Source organism: Eleutherodactylus coqui, chromosome 9 (genome assembly GCF_035609145.1).
Source record: "Eleutherodactylus coqui strain aEleCoq1 chromosome 9, aEleCoq1.hap1, whole genome shotgun sequence".
In the NCBI taxonomy this organism is placed as follows: Eukaryota; Metazoa; Chordata; class Amphibia; order Anura; family Eleutherodactylidae; genus Eleutherodactylus; species Eleutherodactylus coqui.
Genome location: NC_089845.1, coordinates 89,430,656 through 89,448,123, shown reverse-complemented (window position 1 = coordinate 89,448,123; position 17,468 = coordinate 89,430,656). Strand labels below are relative to the sequence as shown.

The window sequence follows — 17,468 nt, the reverse complement described above, 5'->3', positions numbered from 1 at the left end:
ATAAGCACAGATGTGGGCTTCTATATGTAGTGTCCTTGTACTGAAAGACTGGTTAGGCTGTTTTTGTGGGCCTCTATTATGCTGCCAAATTCACTTCTGTAAGGAGGACCTTGTATAGAGCAACCTACATCTCTTCTTTCCGGACATCTGTAAGTATGACCCTGGAAGGTTTGCAGTGGGGAGGGGGGTAAGTCATAAGCAGTACTTGTTGACAGCTCCATTTAGAGGGTTGTTGTTGGGATTGGTATATTACTTACGATATACTGTTTTAGGTTAGTTTCCGATGAGCATATTGTAACACATCCGTAATTTGGATCCACATTACAGACACATTGCAGATAGCATTACAACTGCATGTCATCAGTGTTTCATCAGTATTTGCTTCCATATATACTATCATTGTTTTTATTTTCTACGGGGCAAATACTGATCTGTATTTTCCCAATAGAAAATAATCGTAATACGGAGGAAGAAACGGGCACAAAAAATATGCTGATGTAAATAGATATATAGATTTACATAAGCTCTGTATTACGGTCCACAAAACATGGAAGAAATAGAGAGTAAAAATATGCTTGTCTGAAAGCTGCCTTTTAGTAAGGAACCATGTGGGAAATTAACTAAGCTTAGCATTTCCTGTGCCAGGCTTAATAAGGTTTCCTCTGGAGCACTGAACACATGAATAGGCGCACGCTTCTTCATACGTTCAGCGCATCCTCTGCTTCTCCGTGCACCTTGACAGAAGTGTATGCCTGGTCTTGACAGTTTCTGGTGTAAATTATACACAAATTTGTCGCCCCATGGTGGCCACGCCCCCTTCTAACAAGCCCCAGACACTTTAAAAAAAAATGCTGGCGCAAAAGGCTGAAAAGTCGCTAAAGTTTTGGTCAAGTAACCCTTGTGCTAAATTTTGCAACTTTTATACATCAGAAAACTGGTGTAAAGCATTAATAAATGTCCCTCCATTAGTGGTGGAGTGAACAAGATGTGTTCTTACCAGGCAGAATCCTGTCCCACATAATAGTGACGTAATCATCCCTGTCACTACGTGACTGCTCGTGCCAGAACCCCAGAGCATGGAGAAACTCATGCTGGATTGTACCTAGTCTGTCACAGTTGTTGCCAAGAGAAAGTTGTTGCTTTCCACGTCGTAAGTTTCCGATGTAGGACCAACATCTACGAGATAACAAACTAAAGGTTTAGAACGATATTTTGAATTGTATATGAACAAGTAAAAATATTTCTGTGTTCAAAAACAGTGAATTAAGAGGGGCATTTCCTGAAAAAAATAGTTCATTACAATTTACCAATATAATAGGTTACTATAAAAGAAATAAGACCCTTTCAACGTTTTATGGAAACTAAAGCATTATTGATATAGCCAAAATACTAACATGCTTTTTTTAGTATACGTCATTAAAGAAACTCTGTCACCTACTTTTATCCATGTGAGCAAAGCTTATGTGCCGAAAGTAGGTGACTCGCTAAGTCTGGGGATGGAAGTCTTATACTTGCCTGCCCAGTCGTTCCCCTGGTGTCAGCACTGGAAGCCACTGCTCAGTGCATTGAGCAGCACTGCTAAGTAGTCCATCCATTATAAAAATGTCATTCTGGCCCGCTCGCCTCCATTCACAATAAACAGGCAGTTGTTCATAAGTGAATGACTGCCTGTTTACATGGGCCGATCCGTCGTTCAGTTTTATAGATGCAGAAACTGAATGTCAAACGAGAAGCGAATTAATTCTCTTTCGTTGTTCAGTCAGGGTGTGCATTTACACTGAACGACAAGGGTTGAGATGCGGGAATCTGAACGATTTATTGGCCTGTGTAAAAAGGCCCTAAGGTGAAGATGGATTTAAACAGCAAGCATGAGATTTATTGTGCCTTTAAATATTCTGCCTTTGCACCCCTTGTTGTGTATTTAAAGGGGGATTCCAACTGCTCACATGATGTGAAAAATGTTAGATTCGTGGGGCTAACTTTTCCCCCACCCAACCAATTGTATTAGGGCTTAAACAGATGGGCGTGATTTTGTCCTGTTTTGCGGTCGTGAAAATCATAGCCACAAAATGGGGCGAAACGAAACCATTGATTATGATGGTTTCGTTTTCACTAGCGGGATTCTCGCGCATTAATACAAGGCGCAATAAAAGATAAGACTTGCCCTCTCTTTCTAGCACGTAGTTTTTCTATGTGCGAGAAAGATACGACACCTATCTTCCTGCTTTTTTTTTCCAGACTTCTGCACAAAAGTGCGGAGTTAGAATAGTCATAAAAAACCTCAGTTCATGCGTTAATATGTTCTGTAGCGATGGGTGTATTAGTGCATGCGCCTATCTGTTTAAACCCTTACTGTGACAGCAACCTATAGTTACCCCTCCTTGGTTTCTTCAGCTTCTGTACGTTCACACATTATGGATTCTGCCTAGTTTTGTGCAGAATCAGTGCCATAATCATTCCGACTTCAATGTATGTGAATAGCATATGTTACATCTCATTCACATGCTCCGGGAAACATCAATCATTGGGGAAAAGCTGTGGTTTAGCTCCATTGAACTTCAATGAAGATAATCTGGGTGCGGATCCTTTTCCTAATCTGTGGCAGAAATTAGTTTCAGCTGCTGTTTTCTGTCAAGGATTATCCTCAAAATCTATGGGGATTTTGAGAGTGAAAATACTAAAAAGTGTTCACAAAGTCCCTAAAAAAATTTGACAGTATTATAGAATATATAAAATGAAGGTAGAAGAGGATTTAGCTACAGAATCTAACTCAATGGAACCACATTATCGGTAGAGAGGAGTTAAAGTAGCAGTTGAGCTCAGATGTTACACTCATTCTAGAAATGATTTTCTGCAGAGCATTGAGTGTCCCTGCATTGTCACAACTGGAAACCAATTCATGTGATAAAGAATATGCTGATTGTAAGGTAACATTATAACCAAAACCCTAATTTTTCATGAGTGGCTAGTATAAAATATTTCCATACCCACTTTCCTTGAACACAGAGATATAATTTGGTTCTCCCTCCCAAGGTTTGAAGTCAATACAAGATTTCAATCGGTAACGCTCAAAGGCTTCCAGGACAAGTGCTTTAGCATTTATTTCTGAAAAAGATATTAATCATATAAATTGTAGCTCCTCCCACTACGCATCACTTCTTTTATCTCCGCTTTTCAAAAGTGTAGTGAAAAGGTAAAAAGTTACATATTTTGGGGCAAATATCTGCAAGAAAATGTGTGACGTTTATACTTTAGAAAACTAGTGTAAATAGCTTAAGAAATTCCCCCAAAGTATTTGAAAACCTACCCAAACTATCCTCTAAGTAGTATGGAACTGGTATTGGCCACCGGTATTGGTCACCGATAATGGAGTTCCTTTCATTTGGCTGCACAAAAAAAATAAACAGAATTATGGAGCATATGTTGTCTATACAATGAGAACTACCATTAGTACTCGGATCTGTCTACTTTATTGTGTTTGAACCTTTAAGAGGGCTGCTAATGATATTTCTTTAGCATTATTTGGTTTTGTAATATGTGCCCGGTACCTTTACAATCTGCTTTTGAAGTTTTGTAGTCTAATGAGCTGAAAAGAGTCAGATTCTGTAGAAAAGACTCAGATTTTTCCCTCAGTGCCTCATACATACTGATTTCTCTTCTTCGCTGTAACCCCACGCAGGTGCCGTAGCAAACCCTGCCTGTGCCAGCGCACCCCACATGTCCTTAACTAGCTGTAACTTCCACTATGTACTGCACTTATGCCTTGAGGATCATTACTCCCACTGTGTCTGAGGTCAGATGTCTGTGGGAGTAATGATCCTCAAGGCGCATGCGCAATACACCGCTGATGTCTTGGCAAATAAGGGAGATCCGAGGAGCATGGGCAGGGTTTGCTATGGCGCCTACATGGGATTACAGCAAAGCAGTATGTATGCCAATCAACAACGGGGTTGTACCTGAGGAACAAATCTGACTCTTCAACTCATTTTAATGCAGTGTAGGAAAACTTTCAAAGCAGATTGTAAAGATACCGGGGCATATATTACAAAACTAAATTAGTGCTAAGAAAATCTCATTAGCAGCACTGATAAAGGTTTATCGGAGATTGCAATGTAAAAACTTGATGACTTGATGTTCCCTCTAAAGCTAATCAGAGCAACTAATCGGGTCCAAATTTAAGTCCACATATTACAGTCACATTTGTTACATTTACATGTATGGTGTTTTTTTCCCAGTTTTTTTAAGCAGGGTAATTTAGTGATGTTCTGCATGATATCTAGAAATCAATGCTGATTTATTCGAATGGTTGTAGTTGATACTTGAAGTCTTGAAGTTTTGCAGCCTTGTTTCATTGTGGTTTTCAGATGAATAATGTAACATGGCTACACAATGATTACAGGTTGACGATAAACTGAATTATTGGGCAATTTACATCCTTGTATATTGTTTTAAGATTACTATCTGTGAACAAGTTATTTATTGAAAGGGTAAGTGTGGCCATACACATTAGATAGCAACCGGATGAAAACGCGTTCGTCCAAAAACTATCTTGCTGCCACCGCCATACACATGCATGCTCGGCTTGGCCATTGAAGAAATAAAATGTCTTAGTCATCGTCTTAACTCTTGGAGGAATGTATTTATATAAACTTATTTCTCATTATATCTTAAGCTGACATCAGTTAAATCCTGTAACTCTCTGCATCCCAATTGTTCTGGGAATTTCAAATTGAATCCATTGCCTGGCAATCAGCATGCTTTTATTGGGTTCAGCTTCAGAAACCTCTGATGATCAGATGTGATTGTCAGAGGGAAGCTGCAGCCAGCCGTACATTTCCCTTGCAGGGAAACCTAGTATAACATGCCAGCCATTTGAAAGAATTGCCGGCAGTGTAAGGGTGGTTTCACATCTGTGTCGGGGATTTCGGCTTCCCGCTTCGTTCGGACTATATTGACTATAATGGTGTCTGCCCGCTTTCCGTCTCACAACCCAGCTTTTGGACGGAAGAAAAAGCACCGCATACAGCGCTTTTTCTTCTGGTATTTTCAGTCGGATCTGAGACGGAACCTCCGGCTGGACCAGAGGAGTAACTTGAAGCTCCTGGGCCCCACTGCAAAACCTGTAATAGGGCCCCCACCTATAATGCTTTATTCATAGTACTGGACTCCCTATATGGAGAGGCCTTATGGGCCCCCTAAGGCTCCTGGGCGCGGGTGCGACCGCATCCCCTGCATCCTCTATAGTTACGCCCCTGGGCTGGACGTTCCAATGCAGGTATGAGACCAGCCTAATACATAGAAGGAATAAACCTACCAGAAGGAGAGAGTTGCTTGTTTATGGCTCTCAGCTCTAGCTTATAGATTCAGAGACTCCCAAATATGATGTCCAAATAGGGTACATAGAAAGAGGATGTCTTTATAAGACAACCTCATCATGAAATATCAGTAGTACAGATTGTTGCATCTACTTTCTGGGTGGGACACATCCTGCAACAGAAACATTCTGCAATCACAAAGGTTTACATAAGAACGCACCTGAAGTTTGATGTCCCCTTCAAAAAGATTCAGGCCTAATTCTTAAGGAACAAGAAATAAGAATAAATGCATCACTGAAAAAAATACCAGAATGTATTAAAAACAAACAGTTTACAATGGACTGTATTTGTGATCTCTTTAAACCTTGGTTGATGTCAAATATGTCCTTGTCTTTTCCCTCATCCACATCGACATCTGCAAGGAGAGGAATATAGATTATTTGTTGGTTGTGCATGTTATTTGCTTGAAGTCTGACATACGTGGAGCAGTGTGCACTTACCTCTGTGTTCTTGAAGGGGCTGAAAAGTAAGACACATTGAGTCACTTAAGTGCAATTCAGGAAATCGCAAGCATAAACACATGAACATGCTTTTCTCCCATTATGCAGCCGTGATAATTAGGGCCGCATAACGGAACAAAACAAAACCACTGATTTGAATGGACTTCATTGGTTTCGTTTTCACTAGCTCTTTTCTTGATCATTAATACTACTGCTGTTTCAAGAAGTGTCATTCATCTACTTCAGAATTATAGTAAATACAGAGTAACTCCTATTCATTTGCGGTTTCTTGACTCTGTGCTAATAGTTACACTGAAGGGGTTGTGCAGATATTGAAAGTTATCTCTTAGGGTTCGAATGCTGGGACCACTAGAGATCCCAAGAATGGTGATTATGAAGGTCCCTGCAGGAATAGAACTGTGATCATGCATTTGCACCATTGCTCCATTCTTTTTAAGGGTACTGCTGGAGATACATGAGCACAGGTGCTTGGCTATCTCCAGCGGTCCCATTGACATGAACGGAACAGGGGTGCACATGCCAGACCACCTTCTGTTCATGCATGGATCTTCAGGGCTCCTGATCTTGGGATCATTAGGGTTTCTAGTGGTTGGACCCTCACCAATCAGAAAGTTATTCCCTGTGGATAGGGGTTAACTTTCAAAGTTGGTACAACCCCTTTGAGAGCTTAAAGGAGTTGTCTTACTATTATTTTTTTTAACAGTTGGGCATGACATGAAATAAGCAGCTGACCGCTGCAGTCAATCAGCCTGGCATCACGGCACCCATCATGGTGCCAAATTTCTGGCATCTTGGCACCCAGGATTTGAGCAATGACGCCAGGTGAATAGGTGGTGACGCTGAAGCCTCTGATTGGCTGTAGTAGTCACCTGACTTCCTCCGGTTGTACATACAGGTAGGGCCGCCAGAGCCCCCAGGGGCTGAAGGGAAGTGGGTGTCGCCTCTTTTGTTATTTCATGCCATGCCCAGCTGTTCAAATAATTTTTAATGTGACAGAACCCAAATTGAAGTAGATTCATTAATTATGTAGATAGATATATATTTAATATTTAGCATGAATATTATATTTGTATGATCTGTAAGTAACTAGATAGAATAGAAATCTTTTTGCATTCATCCTATAAAGCTAAACTTCCATGTGGTAGTTCTGCTACAGAAATTTCGATGACTGTCCCATTCTTCTAAAGGGGACTTATAAAATCCATATAAATGCTACACGAACAGCTCATTCAGATGTATAGAATGGATATTCAATCACTAAGAGTGGCTTCACACGAGCGTGTTTTTGTGCGTGCATACGCACGCACAAAAACACACTTCTATTTGCAACAATGCATTCCCTATGGTGTGTGCACATGTCTGTGCTTTACAGGCGTGTGCCTGCAAAGATAGGATATGCGTGCACCATAGGGAATGCACGCATTGTTTTCAATGGAACCGCGGCTGCTGCCGGCGGCTCCATTGAAAACAATGGTCTGCCGCCACCCCTGCATTCTTTTTCAGGTAAGTGCTTGACATTCATTCAGGGAGAGCTGCCTGTGATTGGCTGAGCATCTCAGCCAATCACATTCAGCTCTTTCAGCAGGCGGAGATTTTAAATCCCCGGCTGCGAATGGATCAGCACCACAGTGCAGGGGACAGCAAGAGAAGACGCGCTGTGCCCCGGCAGCTGAAGCAAGGTGAGTATGTATTTTTTTTAAACCACTTTCACTTGATTTTCAGGGAAGGGCTTATATTTAAAGCCCTTCCCTGAAATCAATTGCCGGCAGCAGAATCCTTTACTGCAGCTGACGTGAGTAACATGTCAATTTGGCAATTCCACACCAAAATCAGATTTTTGTTCAGTATTCAGGGACAGCATATTCCGTCCCCCATGAAAGGTCCCCAAGAAGTAAAACTGAGGTCTGTTTAAAATATGGTCAGGAACTACAACTAACTGCAATGTTACCTAAAAATTCAGCAGTTATGACGGCTTCACACGGGCATATGCCCAAAAACGCTCGCGATAACTTGATTTTTTGCATATTGAAGGTTGCGCTATCACTCACATTTTAGTGCATTTTATTGTAATTTTTGCGCTGCCAATAACCATTCACATCAGCGTGGGACACACTTGCGCTGTGATTTAATAGGCTGTGCAGTCTAATTAGTCCCCAGTGTTATCGATTTCCCCGCAAAATTGCGCAGTTAATTGCGGGATGGGATGTGCATTTGAGCACCCCTATAGATTGCTGTGGTTCCTTAGGTGTGCAAATGCATATTGTTTGTTTTTTTTGTGCATGCACGATGCATGCGCAAAACCGTGTGAAAATGCGATTGAAGCCGCAAAAAGGCCAGCAATACACAGAGAATAGAACCATTTAATTTTAATGGGTTCGCTCTCATTTCCATGTTTCGCGTGCGCATTACAGTTGCACAAAGAAAAATAGAGCATGCTCTATTTTTCTACGTATTTGCGCACTAAAGGCCCCCATATAAGCCAATGGGGGTGCACAAATGTGTGCGCAATACGCAAGGAGATGCGTAAAACAGTGTGTGAGTCCACTGGAAAAAGAACACATTTGGAACTCATTAGCCATTTTTATCAGTGCATCTTCGTATGCCATGCACAAATGAACATGCTTTGCGGGCACAAGGCGTATGGTAAAGTACGCTGATGCGCGCACAAATATGCTTAAACCCGTGTGAAGCAAGTCTAATGCTAGGGCTACATGGTGGCATGTTGTACAACAAAAAGATCACATAAAGACTTCGTAAATAATGATGGTCAATGATGTCACATTGTAACTTGCTACCTACTGTGGCATGACAGTCACAGAAAATCTACTTCAGCTGGATTTTGGGAGCAAGTCCTAAATCACACAGGACTTTTCCATCATAGACATCGGTATAAATTACATGTGACTGGTCCTTGCCTGCGACCTCTCTGCAAGTTGGCTGTTGCTTAATGTTTCCTAACCATTACTAGGCAAGGCAAGTGCAAAGGCGTAATACTTAATGGACTCACCTGTCCAATGACAGACTGAAATAGGAGCAGAACCAGAGGGATAGAAACCAGGTACATTGTAGAGCTCTTACAAGAACTACTGTTCTGATTAAACTTTTCCTTTTGTATAACTTTTTTCTTAATATTTTGTACTTTGTCCTAGTATATGACTTGTCAGTTACAGTTTATCCAATGTGGAAAACCCTTGGACTTCGTGATGCAATATACTTGTAGTACCTGTAATCTCAGTTATGAAAGCTATATTAATAAACCCCATTTAAAGATTGATAACTTTACAAGAAGCACAGGATGTACTTCAAAATAACCATTTGGCTCATTTCCCTCCACCTCTGTCCGGATTTGGGGCCTTGAGTCTGACACAGTAGCTATTGGAAGAGAGACGAGGCAGGGATGCCCATTATCGCCTCTTCTATTTGCATTAGCAATCGAACCATTGGCCTCTATACTTTGAGCCAATGAGAGTGTTAGGGACATCCACATGAACACAAATGCACCCCATATACAGATGAAGTGCTGTTGTTTCTCTCCTCCCCCCTCACCTCTCTTCCTAATATATAGCAAACTCTGGATAAATTTGGAGCAATTTCGGGTCTCAGAGTGAATGACACCAAATCGCAGGCTCTAAACCTAAACTTACCCCTTTCCATGCTTAAGCTGTTGAAACTTAATTTTCATTTTCATTGGGTCACAAAAAGTCTTCCTCATCTGGGGATATACCTCACTGAATCTTTTGAAGCTCTTTTTTATTAACATTTTCAAGGAAAAACATACATGAGCATGCCGTAATCATTACACAAAGTTTTGATCACATAGTACACATTTTTATTACAATAGTGTCTCACCTTTAGATATCAACATATACTTTCCATCTTGATGATTTCTGTACACCAAGCAATGCTTAGCTTATGCATATACCTTTCATTTTTTATTCCCTTTATCCCCCCCTCTCCTGTTCTCCAAAGGTCTTAATACCATGTTATAGACATATCAACCAAACGCATAACTGTAACATTCGAACTAACCCACAGCGTTAGCCCCCCAGCTCCCACCTCCCTCCCATGTCTTGTCATGTAATATTTAAAATTCCCAGTTGGCTCACGTCGTCTTGACTGTACTACCACACTGTGTTCGTGAATTGGTTCATACACTCCTTGATTTCATTAGGGCCAAGACATTTTTCTAAAAGTCCCTCCACTTTTTGAAAAATTTTGGGGCTTGGGACTCTACACATTTCTCTATTTCTACTCTCTCCATCTTTAGGAGATGTTTTAATTGTTGTATAATGTCATTTATTCCCGGGGGTATAGCCACAGCCAGTTGTTCATGAGGCACCTCTTGCTGATCAATAAAATAGTGTGTCATTTTGGATTTTCTTGTCTGATCAGGAAGTTGGTGGAATATGAATACTTGTGGTGTCAGTTATAGGAGCTTCCCTCCCTAACCCGTGTCTTGTATTAACTTTGGGGCCCCAACCCAGTATTTCTGGATCTTCGGGCAGTGCCACATGCCAAGTAACAAGTCGGAATTTGGTCGGGAACACCTAGGAGAAGCTTGTAGCCTAGCCAGACCATTGGGATTCTGAGGCATGTCGAACCCATATATTGCTCCATGGATAATTTTAAAGTATGTTTCTCGCTATTGTTCATTTGATATCGCCTGCCTCACAGAAGTCCAACTTTTAATTATTCCCTCAGGTAACTCTGGGTCTTGAAGATCTCACGCCCATTTTTGAACAGGTTAAAGTTGTTTTCCATCCTCCACCCTTCCCTGAACCTAGTATACAAATCTGAGATTGAGTGCTTATATGAATAATTTTTAACCAAGATATCTATTAGATTAATTATTGCTTCCTTTGATGTATCTACTAATCTTTCCCGTAGAAAATTATGCACTTGTGCGAATGGTAGAAAATGGGATGCAGGTATATTGTATTCTTCGCACATTTCTCCAAAAGTCTTGTATCTAGGTTTTTCTAGGTGAAGAAGGTGTTGAACTTTCATAATCCCATTATGCTGCCATAATTCAAACATTTGATTTTCCTTCCCCCCTTAAATTCTGGGTGCTGCCATAAGTCCATGTGTTTGGAGTTTCTAAACGGCAGTCCATACTCCTTACGGGCTATTTTCCAGGCTGCTATGGTGTCTTTTGCCATGATAGAGTGTTTACATTCACATGGCAGCTTAGTGTAGCTTGTATGTAGTAGAGCATTTAGACTCCATGGGGGTCGGTATTTGAATAGTCATTGGAGCCCCGTAACCAGTCCAGAGAGCGTCTCAAGAGACTAGCCAAACCGAATGTGTGGAAAATCGAGTCCTCCTTTGCTCTTGGGGAGCATCAATTATTTTAAAGCTATGCGTGGTCGCTTTTGTGACCACACAAAGCCCACAAACGCCGTATGCAGTTTCCCCAGATCACGCCTTTGGAATAAGAGTGATATTGTCTGTAATGGGTAGAGAATCCTTGGGAAGCTAATCATTTTTACTAAGTGACACCTGCCCATAAAGGAGAGCGGAAGGTTGCTCCAATTATCTAACTCCTTTGTTATTTTGAGTATTGTTGGGGGATAATTCAGTAAAGCGATTCTGGCCTCTTGCCTATATGTATACCCAGGAACTTGATATGATTTTTGCTATACTAACAGGGCAACTTTTAAGACCTGTGTCAGTAATTTGGCCCCAGGAGAAAAGGTTCAATAATTCACATTTAGTGGTGTTTACCTTAAAGCCCGATAGTTTTCCGAAGGCTTCCAATAGGGCAAAAACACACAGTAGATCTGATTTTGGTCGGGAAAACGCTATTAAGATGTCATCTGCAAATAGCATGATTTCTACTGTCCTACCCCAAACCTTTATTCCCTCGATCCCGTTGTTTCCTTCTAGTTTTCCTGTTAACGGTTCAATTGTGAAATTGAATAAAAGTGGTGACAGGAACAACCTTGTCTAGTACCTTTCTGTAAAGGAAATCTCAGGGATAGAAAACCTGGTATATTAATTTGCGCCTGGGGGGTAGAGTAGAGATTCCATATATAGGAGCAAAAGGGGCCTCTAAAGCCCATTCTGTCCATTACTTCCTTCAGCCATGACCACAAGACATTGTCAAATGCCTTCTCTGAATCTATCGTGAGGAGGGCTGGAGAAAGATGAGCCGTCAGGTGTAGCTTAGTATCGTTGAGGACTATCAAAATCTTCCGTATGTTTATAATGGCCGAGCATCCTTTTGTAAAGCCTGTTTGAATTGGGGAAATAATGTGGGGCTAGATGATCTGCCATAATCTTGGCCATCAGTTGTAAATCGGTGTTGATTAGGGAAATTGGTCTATATGATTTAGCGTCAGCCGAGTCTTTTCCAGATTTGGGTAGTAGCTTAATATGTGCTATTTTCATGTCAGGGGATAGGGCTGTCTCGCATATATCCGTCAAATAAAGTCTCAAGTGATGGGGCGGTCTGGTCTTTTAATATTTTGTAGAATTTGCCTGTATATCCGTCTGGCCTTGGAGCTTTATTATTTCCCAAATTTTTGATACACTCTTTAATTTCCAATTGAGTTATTAGGGAATTTAGTACTATACATTGTTCCTCGGTTAATGCAGGCCAGGATATGTCTGAAAATATATCTTCCCTTATGGCTGAACTCGAATGTGATTGAGAATAAAGTTTTGAATAAAATTCAAACATTATATTGTTCATTTTTTCGGCGTGATTTTCCTGAAGAGTCTTTCAAGCTTGTGATGTTGGACCTCTGAAAAGGCCCCCCTGCCAGATTAGCCATAATTTTGCCTGCCTTGTTCTCATATTTAAATAGTTTTGCTTCTTTTCGCGAATACAATAGCAGCTCCCTTTGGTGTAGCGAGGACTCATAGGACTCCTTTGCTGTTGACCATTCCTGTTTATTCAGGTCAATTGGTTTCTCCTGGAACCGGGTGTATGCATCACGTAATTGTTCACTGAATCTACTGAATCAATTATCTTGCCGCGGATGACTGTTTTGGCCGTGTCTCAGATCAGTTGAGGGCTATTAGAGTGTGCTTCATTGTCTGACAAGTAGTCTAGCCACCACCCTTTCAATAGTGCGCAAAATGTCTCGTCTGATGGGAACCGTCAAATATAGTCCACGCCTCTTGGGAGCTCTTCACACAGGGACAGCACCACTGGAGCATGGTCTGAAATCACCATGTCTCCTATAGAAATTTTAGTCAGTCTAGGCATCAAGTGGGGTGACATAAGTATGTAGTCTATTCTAGACCACAAACTATGCACTTGAGAAAAATGCGTGAATTCCCGTACCTCTGGGTTGAGCTCCCAGCACGCATTCCTGAGTCCTAACTTATGGACAAAATTTTGCAGATTGAAGTCATGATATCTAACGTTGATGCCCAGAGTCGCCTGACTGTGTCGGTCTTCTCCTTCCCTGATAACCGCATTAAAGTCTCTTCTCACCACTTTACGAGTTTCCATATCAGTTAATAGTTTGTCAGATAGGTCCGTCAAGAACTGTTTGTTGTTTTTGTTAGGACCAAATATATTTTAAATGCTGTACTTTTCCGTTTCTATTTTGATGTGTAAAAACATAATCCTCCCCTCTAAATCATGCCACTGGTTTTGTACTTCAAAATGTAAGCATTTCCTAATGAGAATCAATACCCCTGCTTTTCACTGCACTGCTGGTGAACCATAAATTTCCCCAACCCACAATCTACGCATTCAGAAAAAAAAATCATTCCTTAAATGAGTTTCTTGGAGTAATGCTATGCCCGCTTTCAGACGTTTTAAATGGCAAAGTACTACTGACTGTTTCTGGGGTGATCTAAGTCCCTTGACATTCCAAGAAATGATTTGCATATTACTATTTTACTTTAATTAACGTTAGGTGAAAACTGATCGCCTGAAGGGCCCCTGCAGATAATCAAAATTTTAAACTATTGCTTCCAAAACCCAGCGATCTACCGATCACTAAACTGGCAGAAACACCAGAAGACAGAATGCAACCTCCTTTCGGGTAAAATGCCTAGCATAAGCCCCAAAGAAGAGTGCATGAATCGACCTCCCTCAATTCCACTTCGTAAGCAACGTTTGGGAGCAAAGTCTATTTAAAGTCACTTTCTTGCGACTGTAAATGTCTTTATATTGTCTTATGCTCCCTTGTGGATCACGGTGTGGAATCAAACGGAGGACAGCTCCATTATTGTTCTCACATACATTATCTCTTGGCTCCAGAGATTTACTTCCAATTTCAACAAACTATAAAAGTTAGGCAACCTTAATAAACTCTTAACCCTCATTTTTATCTAATGTTACCCAGCAGTCTTTCTTAATGTCCCAAAAGTGTCTCTTTTGTGATGTCGTATACTCACCATCCTTCCGGGGGGCTTCACGGGGGAGTCGTGGGCGCTGGTGGATTCTTGCTGCGTTGTTTCTTTGGTGCGACTGTAGGACCCGGGTTGGTATCATGCCAGTTCCTGCTTTCACGTGGTGCCTGGGGGGTGCATTGCCCTTGTCTATCTGGCCCTTGTCTTCAATTGAATCCAGGTTGTATCACAGAGCTCGTGCAGCGAGTCAGCCACCGTAGCCGCTAAAGTGTATTGGATATCCGGAGAAATACACGTTGCCACTTCAAAACACGCTTTAGAGTCCAGAGCAGTTGTATCTCGCGCTACTAATTTTTCATGATCAGATGGCATGGGAGACGCAGAAGAAACCCCCAGTGGCGATCCGTCTTTGGGAGTAATTTCCCTATCTGGTAATGCTTTAGCCAAAGCTTTTGCAGGAGTCTCAACTTGCTTTGCTTTATTACGACCCATTCTTACAACAAACTCCTCCATACAGCGGTTCAACAGATTGTATAATTCTTTATACTGCTGTACATGTGCCAGGGAAGTATAAGCGTGCGGGAGATATGTTATCAGCGTGCACCTGTAAAGTTTTGTCCCATACACTTCTTCCCTTTATAAAATGACCTTCTGGCCTTATATTTATATTGTCTGACAGTTTAATCAATCATATGGCAGATTATTCTCTGGATTCCACAGTTCCTTGGCAGAAGCCCAGCCTACTATCTTCTGATTTTCCTTCTTAAACAGGGGAATGTGTTATCACTGGGTCTCCAGTTACTGGTTCTGTGGTGCCTTGGACATGACGGAGACTCGCTCCCTCTGTCTCACCCACGTGTGTGCACTCCCTTCTGTGGGTGTTTAGTGCTAAAATGTCTGCTGCTGCTTCCTCGGGAGGGGGGGGGGGGGGAAACACGTGCTGCCCTCCGTTCTGGTTCCCCGTTACCTTCCTGCTGCATCATCCAGGTGACCATTGATATTATGTGGCCCCCCTCCTTGATGAGGGTCAGTTTACTTGCTGTGGCAGGATCTTAAGGAGCCCTCTGCAGGACCGCACAACCTCTCAGGTTACAAGGGATGTGGATGCTGGTCTAGTGCAGCACTGCAGTGTCGGGGTTGCCGCGCGGCCGGCCGGTAGCAGGACTGGTAGGGTTGGCGCCACTGTCACCTCACTCTCTCTACTGCTTCACAGAGCCCCTCTGTATCAGCGGAGCAGCAGTTCAGTGCGGGGGGCCGACAGCAGCTGCGTGCAAGGTGGTTTCTGGAGCAGAAGTGCCAGAGCTCTTCTTCCCTGCTGCTTATTCCATGGGGCCGAAACTGGAAGTCTCAGTGAATCTTTTGATACATTATACCGAGCTAACTTTTCTCCCAATCTAGAACAGGATCTAAACATGTGGATCTCTACAATCTATTATGGTTAGGCAGAATCCATTCTATTAAAATGACATGGCTTCCAAAAATGTATACATCTTTTTCGTGCTTTGCCCATTCCCATCCCAGCAGTGGACTTGAAACATTTATAATCCAAATTGTTGACATTTATCTAGTCGAACAAATCAAGGCGTATCCTATCTAACAGTCAACCCTATATGCACGTCGAAGTGTGGGAGGCTTGGGGGTCCCTACTATCACTAAATATTGCCATGCAGCTCAACTAGCACAATTAACCTCCATTTTCTCCTGTCATGATAAACCTTAATGGGTATCTATTGAGACACAAGCAGTTTTCCCCCAATCATTTGAAGATATATTTTCGCACAGAACAGAATATAAAAAAGCAGCCCTGAACCCGACCCTGTCTTCTTCCCTTGCATTTTGGGATAGATTATCCAAAAGATGTGGCGTGATATCTAAACATATCCCCATGTCCAGTAGATATGGTAATCCGGCCTTCCTCCCTGGTATGAATAAAACCGATTTTGGATGGTGGATAGCCAGAGATCTTACCAGAATTATTGATTTTGTGAATAGACAAGGCTTTAGATAATTTGAGTTCTTTCGGGCGATTCACTCCATTCCAAATGAGCAGATTTTTTGTCTTCAGCAAATTAAGCATTATGGATTGACTCATACCAAAAATAGAAGAAATCTGGCTGAATTAACTATCTTTGAAAGCCTTTGTAACACAAATACCAGGCGCCCAGAAATAATTGCCAAATTATACTCCAACTTTATAACACCCAAGGACAAACTCCTCTACATGAGGATATGGGAAGGGGAACTAGGTGAGGAACTGCCAATTTCTGAGTGGCATAAAATCGCAACTGCATCAGCTAAATCAACTGCAAAACTGTCACTCAAACTGCCATCTGAGCGATCATCTTTAAGTCTAAATGCATATTAAGAGCAACATCTGCATGATGTTTGTATGTTCTTCCCATGTTTCTGTGAGTTACTTCCGAGTACTTTGACTTCTTGGTCCATTAGCCAACATTTCTTTTATGGCTCTTCTTTTACAAGATCCTGTTTCTATTGTTTAGGGAGTACTGTTCTTAGGGCCATTTTCACGCTAGCATATTGTTAGTCCGCATTTGGTCCGTACTTTGCAGACTACAATATAGAGCTAACAGTCCCCCTTTACTGCTGGAATTAGATTTGTCATCTTGGCCTTGTAGCAGGGATCAAGGAGGGTGGCCACACAGTAATCAGATGTTTTGCTGTGGGCTACGCGATGGTCTTTCTGCAAGCACTGCAGCATAAAAGCACTCATATGTGCCAAAGTTCCTAAGGGTGATGACCCACATTCCTCTGTGTCAAGCCTAAGGGTATCTTCCGGCTAGTCCTGTTATCCACGTAGAATAGCTGGGGTTAATGATGGATGGGAGGAACGTTTTGTAGTCGCCTCCTATGTCTCTGGACCTATATTATCCCCCTCCTCTTCCTCCTTCTGCTCTTCCACCTCTTTACTTTTCTCATGGGTGAAGAAAAGTGTTGAAAAAGACGTCCCCTTTCTTGCCCAAAGCCACCCTCTCTGCGGTGTTGAGTAATGGTGGACTGGCCAGACAGTTGGGAGATTGGTATCCTTTTCTCCTCCTCATCCTATGACAACAACACGTCATTGCTCCCGAGACTCTGTAGCTTGTCTATTCCAGCAGGCACACAACACGGATGGCCATACTCATCAGTGCGTCATCACAACTGACCATTTTGATTGCTTCTTCCAAGCAGGCACACACATCTTTGATCTGTAGCCACTTCTCAGCTATCAAGTAACCGATTTCCATACGTTGCCTGCTAAAGGCATACACCATCTGGTACTCCGTGATCGCTCTCTTTTGCTGGCTTAGCCTCTGCAACA

At 42.0% G+C, this 17,468-nt stretch overlaps 1 protein-coding gene across 1 annotated transcript in view; it reads right to left on the bottom strand.

Moving 5' to 3' along the window:
- The window catches only part of MEP1B (meprin A subunit beta), a 33,466-nt gene extending 20,168 nt beyond the window's left edge, over positions 1 to 13,298 (bottom strand). The window contains exons 1-10 of the mRNA XM_066578859.1: positions 13,128 to 13,298; positions 12,621 to 12,753; positions 11,561 to 11,727; positions 8,844 to 8,981; positions 5,816 to 5,834; positions 5,680 to 5,730; positions 5,536 to 5,576; positions 3,308 to 3,386; positions 2,988 to 3,105; positions 998 to 1,176 (exon numbers count right to left, since the gene is read on the bottom strand). Of these exons, the coding sequence (XP_066434956.1) occupies positions 998 to 1,176; positions 2,988 to 3,105; positions 3,308 to 3,386; positions 5,536 to 5,576; positions 5,680 to 5,730; positions 5,816 to 5,834; positions 8,844 to 8,981; positions 11,561 to 11,727; positions 12,621 to 12,753; positions 13,128 to 13,298 (1,096 nt within the window). The remainder of the gene's footprint in view (positions 1 to 997; positions 1,177 to 2,987; positions 3,106 to 3,307; positions 3,387 to 5,535; positions 5,577 to 5,679; positions 5,731 to 5,815; positions 5,835 to 8,843; positions 8,982 to 11,560; positions 11,728 to 12,620; positions 12,754 to 13,127) is intronic.
- Positions 13,299 to 17,468: the final 4,170 nt, after the last annotated feature.